Source organism: Mus pahari, chromosome 4 (genome assembly GCF_900095145.1).
Source record: "Mus pahari chromosome 4, PAHARI_EIJ_v1.1, whole genome shotgun sequence".
NCBI classification, from domain to species: domain Eukaryota; kingdom Metazoa; phylum Chordata; class Mammalia; order Rodentia; family Muridae; genus Mus; species Mus pahari.
The window spans coordinates 86,382,448-86,403,016 of NC_034593.1; the positions used below are offsets into that span (position 1 = coordinate 86,382,448).

At 50.6% G+C, this 20,569-nt stretch overlaps 2 protein-coding genes across 3 annotated transcripts; one reads left to right on the top strand and one right to left on the bottom strand.

The window, feature by feature from the left end:
- Window positions 1-733: 733 nt before the first annotated feature.
- On the top strand, window positions 734-15,180 carry Sv2a (synaptic vesicle glycoprotein 2A). 2 transcript variants are annotated; one of them, XM_021196172.2, is made up of 13 exons: window positions 734-865; window positions 4,248-5,219; window positions 6,519-6,699; window positions 7,867-8,018; window positions 8,104-8,237; window positions 8,828-8,917; window positions 9,132-9,242; window positions 9,418-9,506; window positions 10,053-10,217; window positions 10,405-10,538; window positions 12,402-12,608; window positions 13,173-13,332; window positions 13,718-15,180. In XM_021196172.2, exons 2-13 carry the CDS (start codon window positions 4,598-4,600, stop codon window positions 13,899-13,901), a joined length of 2,229 nt encoding a protein of 742 aa, XP_021051831.1. In that variant the 5' UTR covers window positions 734-865; window positions 4,248-4,597; the 3' UTR covers window positions 13,902-15,180. The 2 variants fall into 2 exon arrangements, with proteins under 2 accessions (XP_021051831.1, XP_029393590.1); XM_029537730.1 differs by lacking the exon at window positions 734-865 and adding an exon at window positions 4,044-4,137.
- A 1,482-nt stretch (window positions 15,181-16,662) lies between these two features.
- On the bottom strand, window positions 16,663-17,739 carry Bola1 (bolA family member 1). Its single transcript, XM_021196826.2, has 2 exons — window positions 17,632-17,739; window positions 16,663-17,361 (listed from the first exon to the last, which is right to left on the bottom strand). The coding sequence occupies exon 2, from the start codon at window positions 17,356-17,358 to the stop codon at window positions 16,945-16,947; it is 414 nt and encodes a 137-aa protein (XP_021052485.1). The 5' UTR covers window positions 17,359-17,361; window positions 17,632-17,739; the 3' UTR covers window positions 16,663-16,944.
- Between the last annotated feature and the right edge of the window lie 2,830 nt (window positions 17,740-20,569).

Here is a 20,569-nt window from a genome sequence, read left to right on the forward strand (position 1 = left end):
TTGTTAATTGATAGGATTTATTTATTTATGTATTTATGTGTTTATTTATTTATTTTTGAGTCACTGGAGAGTGATTGGAAAGGGAACTGTCCAGTTGATCAGACAAACTCCTTCTCTATCATTGCCTCTGCTACTACCAGCAATTGAATAGAGATGGGGAGGGGGAGGTCCTTGTACATAAACAGTCTAGACTGTTTTTGGAGGAGACAGATGACAGGAACCCAGTTGTCACTGACTCTGGCTGTTGAGTACAGAAACCACACCTTGTTATCTCTGAGTCCTCTCACATAGCAAGGTGAACCTGGGGTCCAAGCTGTGGATTTGGGAGAGGGTGTTTTTTTTTTTAATTCCAGGGAGCAGTGTAGAAGGGGAGGGAGCTGTTTTTAACGCAGCCAGAACTGCTGAGACTCCTGGGTTCTCTCATCCTAGCTTGGGTGCAAAGAAAGGGGCTACCTCATTCATCACCTCCTGTCTATTTCCTCCACTTACTCCCCTAACCACTGCTAGTGTCTTCCTTTATTTAGTTCCTGGCATCTTTTGCTAGGGAGGAAGGGGCTGAGAAAGACTGTCATTTCCAGCTGTCACTCTGACAGTCCCCTCCAGTTCCTTCATCTTTTCTTCCTGTGTCCTAAGTCCCCCCCATCATCTTTTCTTCCGCCACCCCCACCCCCCACAATGGTCTCTCCCGCTGCTCACTAGCGCGGGGGAGGGAGGGTCGGAGGCGGGGCCGGAGCGCGTGCGGGGGGCAGGTCTGCAGTGCCGCTTCCCCTGGTACCGGGAGGAGCAGTCGCCGCTGCCGCCTCAGCCCTGTGGCTGGACCCCCTCCCTCACCCGGGGACTCCCTGACCCGGGGAACCAAGCTCAGGTGAGACCCCTCTCCTCTCACCTCCACCCCGCCCCGGGCAGAAGCATCCTTGTCTAGCCTTGCAGCCATTTTATCTCTGATGCTTTGCTTATGGGGAGGGTGACTGTCCCCGCTGAGGGTGGTGGTGGTGGTGATGGTGGTTTGGGGAATGGGCCATTTATTTCAGTTGCTTTGAGAATATACTTGAATAAATAAATACATATGTGCAATACACATATATGTATTTGTATGTATATACTCACATACATACATATGTGTATATATATGCGAGGATTTTTTTTTTCTACCTTAGCTTCAAGTCCCCATTACATAAACCCGGTGAGGGGCTGTTAGGTAAGCTGAGGTTCCCTCAAATTCCATCCTCTCCTCACCTTGATGTATGCCCCCCCCCATGGTAAATGACCTTGGCTGGGGCCAGAGAATGAGTACAGCCTCTCTTGCCTGGACTTGGGTGGGTTAGGGGGGTAGAGGAATCGGCTTGGTGAAGGATAGAAGGAATGAAATACTGGGCAGACAGACATGGGAAGCAACCAGGTGTTGGGACTTGGTACTAAAGGCGCTTACTGAGGGGTCAGGGGAGGGGCTCAGAAGGACGGTGGGAACCTGTCCAGCAGCAGGACCAGGGGTGGGAGCAGCCGTGTAATCAGTTCCAGGGCCTCATGCCTGGTACCGGAGCTGAGGCTAGGTGGTGGTGGTGGGGGGGGGTTTGTCTCTGCAGCCCTGGCAGAGGCGGTCTCTAAGTCAATGCATGTGAAGCGTTTTCTCTACGTCCCTGGCCTCTCCGTGAGCATTTTTCTCCGTGTACATTCTCAGCTGACACCTCCCCCCCAACTGGATGCTCCCATCTTCCAAACCCAGGGGTAGATTGTAGGGGTGAGGGCTCAGTCTTGTCAGTCTTGCGGAGGGGTAAGAGGGTCAGTTATCAAGCTGTGATGTGGGGGTGGGGAGCACACTGGAATCTTCTCTGCCCCTTGTCCTTTTCAATGGGAATCTTCTGATCAATGACTACTTCTTCATGACCTTGCCACTTCTTAATGACCTGGCACGGGATGGGATGGAAGGAAACCTGGGTGGCTCCAAAGCAGGGGCTTTGATTAGGGGGCTCATCTGGACCTGAGCAGTTGTCTTGAAAGGTTTGCTTACGAAGCCCTTTCCACATGCCCTTTCCACCTTCTGCAGAAAATATGGACACGTTTCTTCCGGTCAGGTGAAGCCAGTCAGCCTTAAAGGACTTGGTAAATCCCAGTCTGGTTTCCTTTAACTCCACCTCTCCCAGTGCTGTCTCTCTTCCTCAGGCTCAGCCACTCTGTGCTGCTCTGTGGGCTAAATATAGCACGACTTCCTCACCAGCTCAAAGAATTTGTCTTCTTTCTTTCCCTCCTGGGCTTGCTGGCCCCGAGGGGTGCGGGGGGGGGGGCGCTGGCTGTTGAGCCACTGTGTGCTGTTGGTGACTGGGGGGGGGGGCTTTCCTACCCCCCACACTCACAGCTGTGGGGGAAACAATGTCAACAGGCATGGCAAACAGCTCCTGGTGGCTCCAAATCTTCCTTCAGGGTTTGAGGAGGGATCATGGTCGGGAAAGAGAGCCGAGGTACACAAATTGCCTTGGCTGGCACTGAGGATGGCTATTCCTTGAACCATGAAGAAAAGGTGACACTGAGGCCACTGTTCCTGGTCACTGTTGTCCACTGCTTACATCTGTCCTTGCCAGTGTATCTTTCTGAATGACAAGGCATTATTTACCCTTTTCCACTAGCTTGTGTGTGTGTGTGTGTGTGTGTGTGTGTGTGTGTGTGTGTGTGTGTGTGTGTCATTGGTCAAGGCTTTGAATGGGTGGGAGCAGAGGAGATTATTTTAGGGGAATGATATTGCTCTTAATCCAGGCCTGTGCCCTCTGTTGCCCTGAAGGAGGTTATCCTATGCCTCCCTTTGGGGGATGTCTTATTTTGGGGGGTGGGGAGGTCCCCTTCATTCTCCACCAGTTGCCTACGCACTGCGGTATTTATGGACTCCTTTTTCATTGACTCCTAAAGAACCAGAGGGATTAAGGGAGATTAGGAAGGGAGACCCTGGAAGAACAGAACATCTATAGACCTTAGACTCTCACTGGGAATGTGACCTCAACCAGTCATTTCTAGTCCTACCCCATAGGCACAAGGGGAGTTCTAGATGTGACATTCTGAAGGAAGGGGATGGCAGCTGGTTGCCTTTCCTCTTAGCTCATGGTCTTCCTTCTTGTCCCTTCTACCTAGGCTTCAAGTCTCCCTTTTGGGTCCTTATCCTATTAGTTTACAAAGGATATATCTAATTCCAGCTCTTGAAGTCTCCCTTTTGGGTCCTTATCCTGTTAGTTTACAAAGGATATATCTAATTCCAGCTCTTGGAGTTAGTTTAAACCCAGACAAAGGAGGATCCTGGGCATTGGAAGTCAAGGATGAACCTCCGCTGGACCTGCTTCCTGCACACGTTTTTTCAATGTAATAGGGAAGCAAACTAATATTCATAAAATAATTCTGTGAGGTTAAGTCTCACAACTCTGAGAAGTGGATTTTCCCAATTCAATCACCATCAAGTTAACTAGAAGGACACGGAGGTTCAGGCAGATTGGGGCAGCCTGCCCATCAGCAGGGAGCAAGTAGGGGGGTGGGGACTTCAAATGTCATGTGCTTCACGTCTGACTGGCATTCTCCTTGACTGTTCCTTTTTGCGGTTCACCCCAAAGTGTAGGCAGAGGCTTCCTTGACTGAGGGATCTTAGGCGGGAGTGCAGGGACATCTTGCTATGCTCATTCCTGTCACCACCGCATTAGAGCTCATGGTTTGCACTACCTTTTCTGTGCCAGGTCCTGGGGTAAGCACAGTGGGCTGCTAAACCCCCACTTTCCTCTTTTACGTAATGTCAAACTCATGCAGGGTCAAACCAAGGCTATCTGACTCTGGAGGGTGAGCTTTACCTGCTCGGCTAAGTCAAGAGAAATCTTCCCTTGGGAGACTTTGAGGGAAAAACAGTGGAGGCCCTGCCTTCAGATCTATCGGTGGGCTGAGGAACCTGGTCAGAAGGCTTGTCCTTCCGCACCTCATCCTCAAGTTCTGTCTCTACCAGAACTCCCCAGGAGCCTACGGCAGAAAATGTTTGTTTCTCTTGTTTCCTGGGTTTTCTTTGCAATGGATGTGGGCAGTGGTGACTGATGCCAGAGCAAATCTCCTGGCTCTACGACCCTCCAGCATCAAAGTAAAGGGACGTGTATATCCAGTGGCTCGGGGTTGGCCCAGGTAATCATCTCTTTAATAGCTAGTGGTCAGAAGTACTCGGTTGAAAGGGGTTCCATACTGGCCCTCCTTCACTAGTCTAGTGAGATTTCTTTTTCCTCTTCTTTTCCTAGGTCTTCGGAGCTTCTCAGAAGAAAACTAGGCAGCCCTCCCTGAAACATCTTGACTCCTCAGTTTAGCCTCTCCAACCTGGCTCCCAGTTCCCAATCCCTCTCCCTCCCCCTCCCCCTCCCCCACTCACCCTACTGAACCGGGTGGGGTGCAGAACAAAGCTCCTTTCTTCTTTTTTCCCCATGTGGACCTCACAGGCCAGGTCCTAGTTCCTCTTAGTCTGAGCCCAAAGGTACTGGAACACAGTTCATCTGGAGAGAGGGTCCTCTTGACCCCTCCGATTCATTGAGCAAAGGGCTGAAAAGGAAGCAGAGAAGTAAGGTAGATCCAGTGAAGTGCCCCAAGCCCCATCATGGAAGAAGGCTTTCGAGACCGAGCAGCGTTCATCCGTGGGGCCAAAGACATTGCCAAGGAAGTGAAGAAACACGCGGCCAAGAAGGTGGTGAAGGGCCTCGACAGAGTCCAGGACGAGTATTCCCGAAGGTCCTACTCCCGCTTTGAGGAGGAGGAGGATGATGACGACTTCCCTGCCCCTGCTGATGGCTATTACCGCGGAGAAGGGGCCCAGGATGAGGAGGAAGGTGGCGCTTCTAGTGATGCCACCGAGGGCCACGATGAGGATGATGAGATCTACGAGGGAGAATATCAGGGCATCCCCCGGGCAGAGTCTGGGGGCAAAGGCGAACGCATGGCAGATGGGGCACCCCTGGCTGGAGTGAGAGGGGGCTTGAGTGATGGGGAAGGTCCTCCTGGGGGTCGGGGGGAGGCGCAGCGGCGTAAAGATCGGGAAGAATTGGCTCAGCAGTATGAAACCATCCTCCGGGAGTGTGGCCATGGCCGCTTCCAGTGGACACTCTACTTCGTGCTGGGTCTGGCACTGATGGCAGATGGTGTAGAAGTCTTTGTGGTGGGCTTTGTGCTGCCCAGTGCTGAGAAAGACATGTGCCTGTCGGACTCCAACAAAGGCATGCTAGGTAAGAAGCCTGCACGTACCCTGCTGTGGGGAACCACCCAGTCCGGCCCCACTAGTTTTGCAAGCTGTACCTAGAAGGCCCACTGACTACCACGCACCCCCCCCCCCCCACCTCCCCATAGACACCCTCTTCTGGAGGCTGAGTAAATGAAATTGTGTGTGAAAGAGAGTATAGCTGGATTGGGGCTTTCGCTGGTGTCTGAGTGGGTGGTAGTTTGCCTAACTGCCGGATATGGCCATGGTGGGTTGGGCAACTGTTAAGTGCATCTTCAAAGTCTTCCATTCTGTTATTGGGTTGCCTTTCCCTGACTGAAGAACAAGTCAGCTTTGAAATACCTTGGTATATATGGGGAGGGGCTGTTTGGAGGGATGTGGGTAAGGACACCTCAGACATGGGAGTGTCTAGAGACCAGGAAAGTCTTTGATGGCCTTTCCTGACAGGGATCTAGAAGGAGAAATCTCATATGCTCACTGAGAAATTATAGACTGGCTTCTCCATAGATTCTCTCTCTCTCCTCCCCCCTCCTCTCTGTCTGTCTGTCTGTCTGTCTGTCTGTCTGTCTGTCTGTCTGTCTGTCTGTCTCTTTCTCTTTCTGGGGTGGACACTGACAAAATGCAAAGTTTTAGAGATGATTTTAAAAATCAATTCCAATTCTGGTTTTAGGTAGGAAACATAAAACTGAGGCGGGAAGCATTTTTGGATTCCCAAGTCCTGGGGTTGGAAGGATAAAGGATAAACTTTGTATTGGAGCCTCTTTCCCAAAGAACAAGAGATCGTCTTTGAGGGTATCAAAACTGGGGGGAGAAGCTTGAATATCATTAGTTTGAGCACTCAGGAGGTAGAGGCTGGTGGGTCTGTGAGCTTGAAGCTAGTTCAGTCTACACAGTGAGTTCCAGACCAGCCAGAGTGACACAGGGAGGCACAGCCTAAAACATGATGACGAAGACGACGATGATGTCCTCGAACAACCTGGGAGAATAGAGAGGATGCAGATGGTATCTAGGAATCTAGGCAGGTCCATTTCACTTCTGGGTGAGTTAGGAATGAGTGTTCTGTTCAGTAGATGGAGGAAGGGAAGAAGACAGAGAGGAAGAAAGGGTTAGGGAGAGGGAGGGAAGGAAGGAGGAGTGGAAGCAGTGAAAGTGAGGGGCATTTTTCTCCAATGTTTGTCTTCTTGCCTTTGAGCCCTGGTCTGCAGTGGTGACTGTCCACCACCTGAGTTGGGGCTCTAGTACAAAGTTGATGGAATATCTGCTCATGCCCCCAACCCCCTCTCCCGGGGTTTCCTCCTCTCTGCAGGCCTCATTGTGTACCTGGGCATGATGGTGGGGGCCTTCCTCTGGGGAGGCCTGGCTGATCGGCTGGGTCGGAGACAGTGTCTGCTCATCTCACTCTCAGTCAACAGCGTCTTCGCCTTCTTCTCATCCTTCGTCCAGGGTTATGGCACCTTTCTTTTCTGCCGCCTCCTTTCTGGGGTTGGGTGAGTGTCCACATTCTTAGCCCTGAAAGCACTGTGCCCTGGTCACTGCCGTAGTGTACCCTTAGCACAGTGTGAGGCATATTGGACACATCTTAAATCTGTGTGAAATGAGTGAACGAATGCCTTTCCCACTCCCTACCCCGTCTTCTGGCCAGATACCCATGTCCAGCGTCCACCTGCTAACACCCAGAATACCATTCTGGATCTGTCCCCGAGTCTCCCAGCTTACCTCTGTTTCTGAGGCTGTCTACACTGAGGTCCACTGGACCTCAACCTTGCCCCTGGGCTCATGCACACCCTGGAGTTATCCCATCCCAGAAAGTATATTTTTCCTGAGTTTGTTAAGAAAGCTTGCTGACACCCTCTTTGGCAGAATCTGAAGTTTTCCCCTGCCTGCATCTGCACTGTCTCCATCTGTTGTTGGATTTTGTTATTGTTTTTTGGGCTTGTTTTTATTTTGAGACATGGCTGGCCTGGGACACTATGTAGATAGACCAGGCTAGTCTAAAATTCAGAGACTTACCTACCCCTGCCTCTCACAAGCTGGAATTAAAGGTGTGGACATCCATCATAAAGGGTTTGTTTGTTTGGTTGGTTGGTTTTTGATTTTTTGTTTTATTTTGTTGTTGTTGTTGTTTTTGTTTTTGTTTGTTTTTGAGACAGGGTTTCTCTGTATAGCCCTGGCTGTCCTGGAACTCACTCTGTAGACCAGGCTGGCCTCGAACTCAGAAATCCACCTGCCTCTGCCTCCCGAGTGCTGGGATTAAAGGCGTGCGCCACCACGCCCAGCTCTGTTTTTGAATTTTTATTTGAATAGAATTTGAATAGAATATAGGCCTGACTGGCCTGGAACTTGAAATGCTCACCTTGCCTCTTCCCCTGGTGCTGGGATCGCCCATTCGACACCACATTCGACTGTGGTTCCCTTTTCTGCAGTGATCTTGCCTCCTTCCCAACTCGTAGCCACTTTCCGGGTTAATCCAAGACCTGTTTACCTGCTTCCTGCCATCCCAAGAATAGTGACTGGTGGCTGGTGGCTAAAGGAACTTCTAGGACATAATGTATGGGATGAGAATAAAGTGGGGTTTGGGGGGTTGAGGACCCAGAGCACTGGGGAAGGAATTGAGAAGATGGCTGTTTCCTAATGTCTACTTTTGAAATGTCCAGGATTGGCGGGTCCATCCCCATAGTCTTCTCCTACTTCTCGGAGTTTCTGGCCCAGGAGAAACGTGGGGAGCATTTGAGCTGGCTCTGTATGTTCTGGATGATTGGTGGAGTGTATGCAGCTGCAATGGCCTGGGCCATCATCCCTCACTATGGTAAGCTGTCTTTAGACTCTCAGTCCTCCCAGCTCAGCTCTGCTGTGCTCCCTGGTTCTCTGCTAACTCTGTGACTCTCCGCCAGGGTGGAGTTTCCAGATGGGCTCTGCTTACCAGTTCCACAGCTGGAGGGTCTTTGTCCTCGTCTGTGCCTTTCCCTCTGTGTTTGCCATCGGGGCTCTGACTACGCAGCCAGAAAGTCCCCGCTTCTTCCTAGAGGTGAATGGATTGCTCCGGGGGGGGGGGGGAAGTAGGAGGTCAGGGTGGGGGTGAAAATGTTCATGGTGGGGTTGCTGCACTCTGGTGACTTCTTCCTCCTTCACAAGCCTATAACTTCCAGCCCTTATCTTGCTTCCTTTGTCTTAAAATGTGTCTCCTGAGGGGTTTGGAAAGACCAGGAAACCTGCTCATCAATGGGTGGCTCACGATTCCGCAGGCTCAAGTTGGGACCCGCCCTTCACATCTCTCTTCAGGGTATTCCTGGCTCCAGCAGATTAGGATGTGGCTCCTTCTGCAGCCATCATTTTCCTCATCTTAGGCTTTTTCTTTATGCTTTACTGGAGGAACCCCCCAAGGATCTAGGCTGTCTCTGCTGTCATCTGCAAACTCCCCTCCCAAGTCGTAACCAAGTGTCATCCTGCCTTGCTGTGCCCCAGCTTGGGCTGACATCTGTACCATAGGTTAGGGTTGCAGGGGAGAGCAGGGAGTCTTTTTGTATCTTGGGACTCCAGGAGCCCGATTGGAGGGATGGGGTCTGTAATGCTGGATCTGGCGTTCCCGAACTGCATGGAATGACGTTTGTGTTCTAGAATGGGAAGCATGACGAAGCCTGGATGGTACTGAAGCAGGTTCATGACACCAACATGCGAGCCAAGGGCCACCCTGAGCGAGTCTTCTCAGTAAGCTACAACTCTTCCCACTCAACCCCACAGCCCCACTAGGACCCTTCAGGACGTCGCCCATTTCCTAGGTGTCTCAGACCACACTGTGGTTCAATGGCCTTCCCAGGATGTTCCTTATGCCGAGTCCTGCCTCCCATTTTGCTACTGAGAGAGACACTTGGAGTGGGTTGGGAAATAGCATGTGACAGTTCACTCCCTTTCTTGCGCCCAGGTGACCCACATTAAAACGATTCATCAGGAGGATGAATTGATTGAGATCCAGTCTGACACAGGAACCTGGTACCAGCGCTGGGGAGTACGGGCTTTGAGCCTGGGGGGTCAGGTAATGATAGAGTGAATGGCAGGGCAACAGGAGGAGTGTGGGGGGAGAGGAGAAGGGAGGGCTTGAGCCTGTGTGTGGGTGAAGGTGAACTGAGGGAGGTGGGAAAAGCAAGAACTGGAGGTCAGTAGGCAGACATTAGTGTGGCCATCTTTTGCCTTCACTGTGTCCTGTGCAGGTTTGGGGGAATTTCCTCTCCTGCTTCAGTCCGGAGTATCGGCGCATCACACTAATGATGATGGGTGTATGGTTCACCATGTCTTTCAGGTGAGGGGGGCTAAGTGTCGGTTGTGGCTGTGCTTGGCTGAAGCAGAGTGATGAGACAGGAGATAGCGGGGCGCGTCCCGATGGAGGGTGCCATCTGTCCGCATCCTCCTGATGCTTGATCCAAGTCCTCTACTAAATTAAGTCATCCAACTTGTAATTCAAACTGACAGGCAGTCAGTCTTTGCCAGACAATGTCCTGGGATAAGAAAACGTGTTCCAGTCCTTAGTTTCTCTTCTATCAGGAAAAGATAAAACTAGCTGTTAGAGTTAGTGCAGTGGTGACAGGGTGAGGTGAGGATGTTGTGTTACGTGGACACTTGGGGCTTGGTGGGAGGGATCTAAGTCCTCAGAGTGAATGGGAAGGAGAGTGTAATGAGTAGCGTAGAAGACCTTAAAGACTCCAGAACCACAGTAGTGGTTGGGGACTGTGTGGGATGAGACTGGGGGTAAGTATGCCCCTATGCAGGTAGACTGTTCATCTGCCTCTCTGATTGGGGTTCTGGTGTCTCATCTGCCCCCTCTGATTCCATGCCTCTGACTCCCCAGCTACTATGGTTTGACTGTCTGGTTTCCCGACATGATCCGCCATCTCCAGGCTGTGGACTATGCAGCCCGAACCAAAGTGTTCCCAGGGGAGCGCGTGGAGCATGTGACGTTTAACTTCACACTGGAGAATCAGATCCACCGAGGGGGACAGTACTTCAATGACAAGTACGTGGGGATGTTTCCACACCACTGCTTCTTATTCCTCCTAACTCCTTCTTGGTGATGAGTCTGAGTTCAAGACAAGGTGGTTTAGGGCAAAGCTTATGTATAAGCAGGGCTCTTGGTCTCTAGGGTTGTGAATCAGTGAGACACAAAGGTTGAGGGGGTGTGTCTCACCATCTTGGTCCTGCAGGTTCATCGGGCTGCGTCTGAAGTCAGTGTCCTTTGAGGATTCCCTGTTTGAGGAGTGTTACTTTGAAGATGTTACATCCAGCAACACATTCTTCCGAAACTGCACATTCATCAATACTGTGTTCTATAACACTGGTAAGGTGGCCAGTGGGTGCCAGCCCAGGGGACTTTGATGAAGGGAGAAGGAGGCGTCCTTGTCCCCTAGCTTCCTGTTTTCAAGCTGAGTGTGCCCTGGGGTTGCTTACTGGCTACCACCAGTGATCTGGGAAATATAATGGGTATTTTCCTGGGATCCGCTCTCTGAGGAAAACTTCGAGTTCTTTTACCTTTAGCTGTAATTATAAAGTTTCCGGTGAGGTAATGCTAATGTAATTTTGAAGAGTTAGGGTAAACTGGGTGTTTGGGGAAAAGAAAGACAACACAAGGGATATTTAATAAGGAAAAAGTGGGAATCGTGGCATCAGTCCACTTTGCAGCTCAGCTTAGCAGAGGCCTGCAATCCCTCTCCTCAGAAGGCTGAAGCAGGGGAATTGAAAACTGTCTGGGAAAGTTCAAGGCCAACCTGGGTGACTTTGTAAGGTCCCGGCTCAAGATTTGAAAGGGCTGAGAGTGGCGAGTTCAGTGGAGGAGCACCTGCCCAGCTCATGGGATGCTCTCTAAGTTTAATCCCTAGTAATTTAAAAAAAAAAAAAGTCTGGAGGCAGAGGCGAGAGGACAGGGAGTTCAAGCCCTACTAAAGATCAAGTTCGAGACCAGGCTAGGCTGCACGGGACCTTTTTTTAAAAGCAAAAAACAAGACAAAACCAACAAAACCCTTTTAAAATGGTGCTGGGGAGATGGCTCAGCAGGTCAGAGCACTCACTGCTCTTGCGGAGGACCTGGTTCAGTTACCAGCAACCACATCAGGCAGCTCACACCTGCCTGTAACTCTTGTTCTAGAGGAGCTAACATTGTCTTCTGACCCTGAGAGTTCATGGTATGTGTACGTGTACACACACACACAACAACAACAACAACAACAACAACAACAACAGCAACAACAACAAAAACAAAAAAACCTAAGATAAATCATTTTAAAAATATGTAAGAAGCCAGGCAGTGGTGGCGCATGCCTTTAAGCCCAGCACTTGGGAGGCAGAGGCAGGCGGATTTCTGAGTTCGAGGCCAGCCTGGTCTACANAGTGAGTTCCAGGACAGCCAGNGCTATACAGAGAAACCCCTTCTTGAAAAAAACAAAAAACCAAAAAAAACACCCAAAAAGCCAAAACCAAACAAACAAACAAAATGTAAGAAAAAGAAGAAATAAAACACAAACAAAAGCCTGAGTAATGGTCTTAGCTGAAAGGCTGAGTCCTCTGCTAGACTGAAACACCTCATCTCCTTTTTTCTTGTTTGTTTCCAAGTCAGAGTTTTACTGTGTAGCCCTGGCTGTCCTGGAACTCATTCTCTAAACCAGGCTGGCCTCAAACTTAGGTTTCAGCCTGCCTCTGCCTCTAGAGTGCTAGGATCAAAGGTATGTGCCATCACCACCAGGCTAACATCCCAACTCTCAATGGAGTATTGTGTAAGCTTTCCTCACCTTGCAGGAAAGTGGGGAGGAGGAAGAGAGGGAGACAAAGACAGAGAGAGACTGAGACAGACAGAGGCACAGAGAGACAGAGGCACAGAGAGACACAGAGACACTCAAACACACAGAGACTGACTTTAAAAACATATTTTTAATGTTTTCTTCAGAAGCAGCTCCTAGGCCAGTAACAGGGCTCCTGTTTATAGCCAGCTCAGGTGGACAAAAAGGATGAACAAGAAACAAAGACTAGTAAAGCTCAGATGTGCCATGCCAGCTTCTTGCTTATGGTCCCTCTGCTGAGAAAATTGCTGGTTCCCATGGGGATGTTGGATGCTTTGCAGTGAGTGTCAGCGCTAATGCCTAGAGACCCCGACTGCTAACTTCCACAGACATAGCAGGTCTAACGTCGGCCCTGTGTCTTGCCCTTCTAGACCTGTTTGAGTACAAGTTTGTGAACAGCCGCCTTGTGAACAGCACGTTCCTGCACAATAAGGAAGGCTGCCCGCTAGACGTGACAGGGACAGGCGAAGGTGCCTACATGGTGTACTTTGTCAGCTTCTTGGGGACACTGGCTGTGCTTCCTGGAAACATTGTGTCTGCTCTGCTCATGGACAAGATTGGCAGGCTCAGGATGCTTGGTAAGAGGCTGAGGGTCGGGTGCTTGCAGCGGGGGTGGGTGGGTGGGGGGNGGGGGGGGAGGGGGCTGTCAGCGTCGCCTCTCCAGCTGGAAACCATTGGCCAGAGAGCCTTCTCCTTCATGGTTTGTTTAGGGGTACTGCAAAATGGGGGTGGACCTGGCAAAGAAGTTACTCTAGGGGGTTAAAGAAATAGGTAGGATGGTAAGCAAGTAGGGCACAGACTTTGAGGCTGAAGATTTGAGGTTCAGGTCCACCTTGGACAGGTCACACCCTGTGAGCTTGCATCTGCAATCTTGGTACCTCTCATAGAGGAGCTAGCACCGCTCTCAGAAGGCTGAGCTTCTCAGATAGGTCCATAGACCACAGCCCATTACTTAGCTCATAGTTGGTATTGAATAAATGGCAGCTACTGAAACTGGTACTAACAAACACAGGGGTTGGGACAAGGGAAAAGCCTTCCTCCTGGCTTCCCTGGGACACAGTTGTCTGGGGTTGTCTCAAAGCTGGCTGGTGGCAAGCTGGGCTGTGGCTGGGTTTCACTGTTGTCTCTTCTCCTGGCTCCAGCTGGTTCCAGTGTGTTGTCCTGTGTGTCCTGCTTCTTCCTGTCTTTTGGGAACAGCGAGTCAGCCATGATCGCTCTGCTCTGCCTTTTTGGGGGAGTGAGCATCGCGTCCTGGAACGCGCTGGATGTGCTGACTGTTGAGCTCTACCCTTCCGACAAGAGGTAGTTTGGAGTGTGGTGGGGCGGGCAGGGGAGGAGCTCCAGGACTGGGGAGGAGCGAGGAGGAGAGCTGACAGACTGTCCTTAGAGATGAGAATACAGTGGAGCATAAGGATGTTGTTAGGGGTAGGACCCACATCCATGCTGAGCTTGCCCTTAACAGTCGGGAGCTTTTGTCTTCACTTCTGGAACTGCTAATTACTAACCCCTGCTTCTGTCTCCTTCTCTCTTGTCTTCCGATGTGTCTGTTGCCCCACGCCCTCCTGTCACTTCTCCATCCTTCCTTCCCACGCCTGCACACTGCTTTCCTCTGACCCCACTTTGCCCTCCCACCTGCCCACCTTCCCTCTTCTGGGCCGTCACCGCCCTGTGGCTTGGCACTGAGCAGGACTACCGCCTTTGGCTTCCTGAATGCCCTGTGTAAGCTGGCAGCTGTGCTGGGGATCAGCATCTTCACATCCTTTGTGGGCATCACCAAGGCCGCTCCCATTCTCTTTGCCTCGGCTGCTCTTGCCCTTGGTAGCTCTCTGGCTCTGAAGCTGCCTGAGACCCGGGGACAGGTGCTGCAGTGAGGGATGGGGATGTCTCAGGGGCTTTAGGGACGGCAGGCACACTGTGAGACCAAGAATTCCTTTTATCCCTACCCTGCCCTGCTGTCCTGGTCCTCACCCCGTGTTTGGTGTCTTAGCTGTGTGTGCCTGTGTGCATGTGTGTGACCCTGATGGGCAGGGACTACAGGGACGGTCCCTTCGTTCCACTTTTGGGATGAGGTACTCCCCACCTGCTGCCACCCTCAACTTTGCACAAGGAGAAGGCTGAGCTGCATCCTTCTCTCCCCCAGTGTTAGCAGGGGGGCTGTTTCCCTGTTCCAGGGGTTCTGGAACTTCTGCCTCCCCCTTCATTCCCTCCGCCTAGGCCCTGGTGAACCACAGGTATGGAGTTCTAATGGGGGCTGAGGCTTGGACCAAAAGAACTTCTTGAGTGGGAAGGCCTTGGGTGTCCTCTCACCTCCCAAGGATGCTGGGAAGTAGCAATAAACCTCAGCCCTCTGACCACCATTTTCACCTCAATTCAGGCTACAAGTGTGAAGCCTGGGTGTTATGGAATTAGTTTTCTGAGTTGTATTTATATGTAAGTTCTGAGGCAGCTTAGCTGGACTGTGTGTGGATGTATACATACACTCGTGTGTGTGCGTGTGCGTGCGTGCGCATGTGTGTGTGTGTGTGTGTACCATGGGGTAGGGGTACCACTCTACTATTCAAATAGAAGCCAAGAGTAGTAGTTTCAGTGACCACACACAACACGGTTTTTCTATAGTACCTCCCAGAATCTTGTATCTGTGCTGGGGCTGGAGGCAGAACCCCTAGGCCAGGCTGGGATGAGTCTTACAATCTTGGGGGACCTGAGGGCCCCTGACCAGGACTCACTCTCTCCTTCCTCTAGAGAGGCTCTACCCACTAGCCACAGCCCTCTATCTATCTGACCTGTTCACACAGGCGGTGGACCAGAGGAAAGAAAGGGAGAATAACCAGGCACGTACGGTCAAACCAGCAAATCTGAAAGCACAAAGAGCTGGGGCAGGAAGCAGGGGTCCGTCCCCTAACCCTTCTCAAAAAGGCTGGGTTGTGAGGGACCCCTAATGCAGGGACCAGAAGCCTCAGTTTCCCCGTTTTACCCTTCCACAGAACAGCCTCGTAGGTAGAGCTGCCCCCGTCCTACCCTACTCTGTGTGGCTGCTTTCTTTGGTACTCTCTCCACTCCCACCGTAGTTGTGACGTGTTGTAGTTTTCAGCTGTTTGTAAAATGTTAAAAAAAAAAAAAATTAAAAGGAAGTTAAACTAACCACAAAAAGAAAAAAAAAAATCTAAATCCACCCTCCTTATGCTACGTCTGGCGCCCTCAACCCTAAGGCCATTCCGATTTTGTAACACTGAACCAGGTGGTGACTGTTTAACTCTAGTGTCTGTGCTCAAAGGACTGCCTCCTCCAGTGCCCAGTGTGTGAATGTGCGACCCTTTTCTCACCGTTCTGTGGCTGGACGTAGCCCTTTCCCTTACTACATCCCCAGGGAAGACACATCCACCTTCCTGTCTCCTGGGGAACCCTAAACCTGACTCCATTGATGTGAAAAAAAAATGAAATGAAAAATACTGCTGAAAAATAAAGGGTACGAACCCTTCAAACCCAAAGTGGCTGTGTCTGCTCCTGGCTTCTTCATTCATTCTTCCATCCTGACTATCTGGGGGAAGATAAACTAGTGTTGGAGAAACAATCCCTCTTCTTCTCATTGACATGGAATGGGGTACCCCAAACCTACATTTTATTTGTTTAAAAAACATTTACTTATGCTGGCCCTAGACGGTTAAGAGCCCTTGTTACTCTTGCAAAAGGCGACATAAACTTATTTTATTGGCATGAGCATTTTGCCTGCATATGTATATCTGCACCATGTGCCTGGTATCCTCCAGAACCAGAAGAGGGCGCTAGATCCCCTGCAACTGGAGTTCCAGTCCCTTGTGAGTCACCAAGTGGGTGCTGGGAATCAACCCTGGATCCTCTGGGGAGCAGAAAGTGCTACAACCCTTCTCTGGCCCCCCAGTTTTAAGCAATTTCTTTTGGGAATCCCTACTGTCTGCAGCTTGTCCTTGATTCTACCAATCTCCAGTCCTTCGTTGCACTTCCTTTTTGTTTTTTTTTTTTTTTTTTTTTTTTTTTTTTTGAGAGTCTCACTGTTTAGCCCAGAGTGGTATTGAATTTAGGAGGTCTGCCTGTTTCTGCTCCTAATGCTGGAATTAAAGGTGTGTGTAATTATTAAAGGTGTGTGTATTACATGTAAGTACACTGTAGCTGTCTTCAGACACTCCAGAAGAGGATGCCAGATCTAGTCACGGATGGTTGTGAGCCACCAAGTGGTTGCTGGGAACTGAACTCAAGACCTTCGGAAGAGCTCTTAACCCCTGAGCCATCTCTCCAGCCCCCAAACCTAGCCAATGTTTATTTCGGTTCTTTTCCTGCTTCAAAGGCAGGAATTCCCTCTTTTCCGGGTTAGTTTTGGTACCCTTGCAAAATCCAAATAGTTCACTTCCTCAAGAATCCCTTCTCTAGCCTACAGGTAATTTTCTTCTCACAAGAACGTCTGTAGGGACCTAACAGCTGTGTAAACCTGATGGCCTCTGAGTTCAATTCCAGAACCATACGACGGTGGGAGGAGTAACTCCGAAAGTTACCCTCTGACACCCAAGTGCGCAGCGGTGTTATGCAACCTCCGCCCCACCCCCCATATGCACTAATAACGTGTGGCTCCAATTTAACAGGTATTAAGAGCACCGTTTGTCCTCATGCACCAGCTTCTCTTTTATTATCATGGCCCTTTCCGATTCATCAGGACCGGGCAGCCTTTCTCTAGTCTAGCCCAGGCAAGGGCAGGAGGGAGTGGCTGCTCTCTCCCTGGACTAGCTTAGCTTTCACCAGGGCTTCTTTGCCTCTGCATGGTGTACATTAGCAGAAAGGGCAGAGGTCCTGGTCCGTACAAATCAAGGAATAAGGTAGTAGTGATACAGTAGTTTATTCTCAGTCGACCCATTCGGATCATTGTTCTCCCAATCCGGGTATTTATTAAGAGGTCCCTCGAGTTTTCTTGCTTCCACCTAGGCAGGGGGGACTAATGTCCAACTGTGGGTTCTCTCTCCACTGGGCCGGCGTCTTCGCCTGGATGGCCAGCGCATGTACCGGCCCAGCCAGCTCCTCCGACAGTGCCTCGTGGATCAACCGGTGCCGTTGCAAGGGACTCATCCCCTCGAAACGAGAGCTCACCACCGCCACGCGGAAATGAGTCTCGCTGCCTGCTGGGACTGCGTGGCCGCCGCTCTCGTTGCGCAGCTCCAGTACCTCGGGGCTCAGGGCTTGCTCCAATTTGGCGCGAATAGCGGTTTCCACTGGCCCTGCTGCCGCGGATCCCGCGCTGCCCCGCGATACACAGGCGCGCGTGGCCATGGAGACCATGCACCAGGCCGATCGCGCACTTAGCATTCGCTGCGGAGAAACGAAGGACACGGGACTGAGTCCACACACCCTGCCCACGCACCCCAGACAAGCACACCCTGGAATCGCCTCTGTGCTGCGTGGCGGGTTAACGCGGCTTCTACGCCGGCAGCGGAGGGACAAGGACGGTTGAACGGCCAGAGCGCTAGGCATTAAGGGCACTGGGAAAGCATGGCTGGGAGCTGAAAAATGGAATATGTACAATTTGGTCCTTTTGGCTGAGTCAGAGCCCTATTGTCTCTCCGAACCCTAGGGTGGTACCTTTGTACTTGCTGCGCAGCCTGCTGTGCCACCGCTTGACCTAACAACCGAATTTCCGGACGGACCACGCAAACGCCGCGTCAGGAGGCTCGCTAGGAAATGCAGCCCGGTTGCGCCTGGCAGGCGTTACCCAGTACCGAGAGGTTTCATGGGAATTGTAGTCCCTGCTGTAAAATCCTGCGAGGTCGGGAATTAGAGAAATAAAAACAAAAAGTGTTTCCTGTACATTTGAGATGGTTGCACCAGATTTGTAGCTTCTTGATCTGTAACTCAAATAGCTTTAGTCATTTATAAGTAATTAATAAAAAAGTCTCATGTAGCCCAGGTTGGCCTTTACCACTCTAGAATGCCCATTATTTCCTGACCCTCCTGCCTCTACCTCCTACCTGCTGGGATTACTGTCCTGGGTTGTTGATAGAGTGCTTCCATAGTAAGAGCAGGATTCTTATGAGATTACAGCAGACCTTGCTCAACTCAGAGGGGAATTTCTGCTGGGACTTCCAAAGATAATCTGTCCTGCCCCAAACAGAAAATTCCAGTGAGAAGAAAAATGAAGCTCCTCACATAGTTCCCTAACAGCTGCATTAAATTCTCTTGCCCCCCCCCCATTTCTATGTAGGATCCCAGGTCTTTTCCTCTTGTAGATTCCTTCATTCCTGAGAGAGAGAATAAAGACAGCTCTGCTCTCAGAGTTTACAAAGAACTAGAGAAATAGTCACAATGTTCATTGTGATACAGTGTGTCAAGTGTGTGGTGAGAATACACACAGTTTACTGTAAGCATATTACCCACACATGGGGACCAAAGAAATGACAAGAGACTTAGAACAGTGTAGGAGAAACAAGAGGACCACTTTCTCATCTCGTTTGGTCAGGATGTGGTAACTGAATAAAATTAGCACATGACCACTCCAAGGAATGGCTGAGGCAGGTCTTACTCTGTGTATGAGGGAGAACACAGCCATAGGCATCTGGAAGGGCCTAGCACAGGAAGAAAATAAAGCAGACTAAAAAGGAGACTGATCAGGGCTATGAGAGGAGAGAGAGGAGGGGAGAGTGAGAGATGGATGGGGAGAGAGAGAGAGAGAGAGAGAGAGAGAGAGAGAGAGAGAGAGAGAGAGAGCCAAGAAGGCTCATGGCCCAAATGGCTGGGTTATATAGTAGAGGAGTGAGAAGCCGAGGAAGGGAAGGGAATCCCTGGGCTGAAGCAGTTTGGACATAGGGTGAGAAGAGCTAAGAGGAGCCACAGGTACCGAGTCCTGCTGCCAGCGTGTACTTTGGTGTAATAGGAACCATAGTTACCAATTTGTCCCTGGCTTTTTTGGGACCCAACAGCAGCCTTGTCTTTGGGCTGTCCTGAAACTCATAACGTATATTAGGCTGGCCTCGGACTCTGTAGATCAGACTGGCCTTGCTTGAACCCAAAGATCCACCTGCCTCAGCTTCCCAAGAGCTGGGATCAATGGTGTGTACCACCACTGCCAGATCAAAATTTACTAAAAGAAGACAATGCTATAGAAGTTTGTTTGTTTGTTTTTTAGGCAAGCTGTAATCTCAAGGGGGAGAATGGAGACAAGAAGGAAAAGTTCCATGTTGTTTGAGTTAAGCAGGCATGAAGGACAGCCACATGGTGGAGAGCAGAGCTTTAGAGGAAAAGTAAGGAATCCTAAATTACCAGAAAAAGAAGATCTAGGGACCGGGCGGTGGTGGTGCATGCCTTTAATCCCAGCACTTGGGAGGCAGAGACAGGCGGATTTCTGAGTTCGAGGCCAACCTGGTCTACAAAGTGAGTTCCAGGACAGCCAGGGCCACACAGAGAAACCCTGTCTTGAAAAAACCGAAGAAGAAGAAGAAGAAGGAGAAGAAGAAGAAGAAGAAGAAGAAGAAGAAGAAGAAGAAGAAGAAGAAGAAGAAGAAGAAGAAGAAGAAGAAGAAGAAGAAGAAGAAGAAGACGACCTAGGCTCTGGACAGCATCCAAAGAAAGAATAAAGGGACATTTGTACCTTTCTCGGTGGAGCCAACTGTCAGATCCCAAATTTCAAAAGGCAGAGAAGGGACAAATGGCTACCGGAGCTTCCAATTAGTATACCAAAGCTTATGCTGGCCTCCAGGCTCCCTCAGTATCTCAAGTACCTCTTAGAGTTCAGAGTCTGGCTAGCACCAGGCTAGCCCGTCTCACCTCCTCTCCTACCCTAAACTCCCTGCAGCCCACAGGTTTCCTTCCCCCCAGCCACACCAGCCACACTTTCTCCTGGTAAGCCCTGCTACTTCCTGATCTCTCTGCTCTCCCTCTCTCCCCCTTCCCACCGCCCCCTGCCCTGCGCTTCTGCTTCCCTCCTAGCCAGGTCCAGTCTGCTGGTCATGCTCTGTCTCTGTCTCTGTCTCTGTCTCTGTCTCTCTCCTCTCTCTCTCTCTCTCTCTCTCTCTCTCTCTCTCTCTCTCTCTCTCTCTCTCATCTATAATAAAACCCTTCCTGTAAACCCTCCATGACCATGGAGTGGTCATGCATAGACTTTTTTTCAAAGTCTACTTTTAATGATGACTCTTAAATGCTTTATATCTCTCTTCTAGCCTACCTAGGGTTGAGGGGGAGCCAACCTGTTTTCCTAGGTTCTTTGGAGTTGTCTGGAAATCGGTAGTTCAGCTCACAGGTCAGCAGTGGCAACTCGATCCACTCACAAACACTTCACAGACACACCAGCAGTCCAGTTAGGTGGTCGGGATAGCAGCACCATCAGCAGGAGTCAGCAGGAGGGTGCCAAGACCAACGGGAAAAGTTCTTGGCTGTGCCTCTCTTGATCAGCAAAGACCAAGAAGCACTTAGCTATGCAGGCAAGCCTAGCTCAGCCTGTCGCCATCCATTGAGTCCTTTTCATACTCCCTCTAGACATCTCATGTGCTCCACAGGTCTTGCCTTAGCAAGTGTCTTGCCTAAGCAT